Here is a 1,990-nt window from a genome sequence, read left to right on the forward strand (position 1 = left end):
AGAGCATTTCAGTGTAATGTAACAGCTATAACTGCTTACAGATTAGAATATTTCATGTCATTACCATAATTTAATAACCCGGATACAAACATAAACCAGTATGTTTACTTTCTGGTTGTCAACAGCCATTTCATTCCTGATTTGGGAACACGGCAATGCAGGTCCCAGAGGCACCGGCTCGAGCTGCAGAGCCGGAGCGAAGAGCAGCTCGCCGACAGTGCCGGGCCCATCAGACACCCGGTTGCTTCAGCACCGCTGGCTAGAAGGGCTCGAACATCCCGGCCCCTCCACAGCTCCTCCTGGCAGGGTTTCTTGAGGCTGCAAGTCACTGGAGCACATTGCTGCGGATCCCAAGAGAGCAGCCAGGCCCTGCCTTTCAAACAGACAGCCATCTCATTCACCAGTCCAGGCAAGAAACAGCATCAAGTTCCCTGATGCCATCACAAGCAGGGCTCTTTCTCTGAAACGGGGTGAAGTGGTCAGGTCCCCTCCCTCTATGCCACAACAGAACACCTGCTAGGTGAACATCAGGGTAACAGATGCCTATAGCCTAGATCTGCATGTCCCAGAGTGCGTCAGGCTCCAGTCCCTGCAGCACTGATGGGACAGAGAGGGGTGACTGCGCAAGCACAGGACACTCTGCACTTTATTCTTCTCCAGTCCTCAGAAAGCAGCTGGCAGGATGGCAGAATTAGTGCTGAACACTGCAGAGAGGGACGTAGTGTTCAGAAGAGCTGGCAGGCATTGGGGCAATGTCTTAATCTCTCCTCTAAAGAGACCTCAGGTGCCACGGAGTACAAAGTCTCACAAGATGCCTGCTGTGCACACTAAGTTTGGTCAATATCCTTGGGCTACCTGAGAACCGAAGTGTGACAGCCTGTGTCAAGTGAGAGCCCAGAGGAGGATCCTCAGGTTTGGAGAGGTCTAAGATTAGCCTGACTACACTTCCCCCATTCTCCCTTCCCTCAAAGGGCATCTTTCTTGTATAGCACTGAATAGGCACCTAGGACAATGGACAGAAGTGTCTTCCAGAAGTCCTTGTCCATCTTGAGCAGGATGCCTGTTACAAGGGTCCCAGGCACGCAGAGCTTATCTCCACAGCTTGATCTGCATGTCTCAAGAGTGGCAGCTATATTTCTTGCACTTGTTTGGAGTATGAGGATGAACCCCTGGTTGCCAAGCAGCCCTGAGAGCAAAGCACAGCATTCATAAGTTACTAGAATCCTTCTTAAACCCCTCTTATCTGGCAGCAAGTCTTCCTCCTCTCCGCTCTCCCCCTTCCAGGGAGATATGAAAGGGCAGTGAAGTTGCTTTGAGCTCATTCGAAGGGGAAGGGGATGCTTCAAGTGATATTTTGGGTACTTCTCCCCAGTAATATCTGCAACCGGTCAGAATCAGAAGGGTTGTAGGAACGTGAATAGACCCAGAACTCTCTCCCCTGGGGACTTGCTGAAGGAAGAGCTGGTAGCCCACAGTGTTCTTTCCATAGTCAGTCTGCTTCTGCTTCCTCTGCAGGATGACCTCATCCCTCTCAACATCTGACCTGGGAAGGGAGCAGCCAGCACTAAGACACAGCAGGAGAGATGCTGCAGGCAGAGTCTAAGCACCAACATGAACATTGAGCGGGATCCTCTTGGGATGCCTGTCCTCGTACCAACACTTACAATGTTCACATCAGAGGAAAAGGGCTCCAACAACAAGGCCTGTCCCAAGGAAGAGGAAACCTATTCGGCTGGAGCGGCTTTGCAAATTAAGTGATTCATTACCAAAGGTGCAGGAGGAATTGCAGGTATCCCATGGAAAGAACCACAGTTGTTCCCCCCGGCGATCAGGAACCCTCTGGCTCTGGCAACAGCTCTAGCACCCATCGGGCGGAGGCCCGGCCCGGCCAGGCCCGGCCCCTCCTCTCCCCCTCACGCCTGCCGCCTCACTTGCGAGCAGTCACATTTAGCACGCCGCAGGCCACGCCCTCCACTCTAAGGCGGTGATT

General features: G+C 52.6%; 1 protein-coding gene across 1 annotated transcript in view; it reads right to left on the reverse strand.

Annotated features, from left to right (window-relative positions):
* Positions 1–939: 939 nt before the first annotated feature.
* LOC103923174 (oocyte-specific histone RNA stem-loop-binding protein 2-like) overlaps positions 940–1,990 on the reverse strand; it is a 5,497-nt gene continuing 4,446 nt past the window's right edge. Inside the window, 2 exon segments of the mRNA XM_009331453.1 lie at positions 940–1,178; positions 1,431–1,543. Coding sequence (XP_009329728.1) covers positions 940–1,178; positions 1,431–1,543 — 352 coding nt within the window.

Source organism: Pygoscelis adeliae, unplaced genomic scaffold (assembly GCF_000699105.1).
Source record: "Pygoscelis adeliae isolate BGI_AS28 unplaced genomic scaffold, ASM69910v1 Scaffold108, whole genome shotgun sequence".
NCBI classification, from domain to species: Eukaryota; Metazoa; Chordata; class Aves; order Sphenisciformes; family Spheniscidae; genus Pygoscelis; species Pygoscelis adeliae.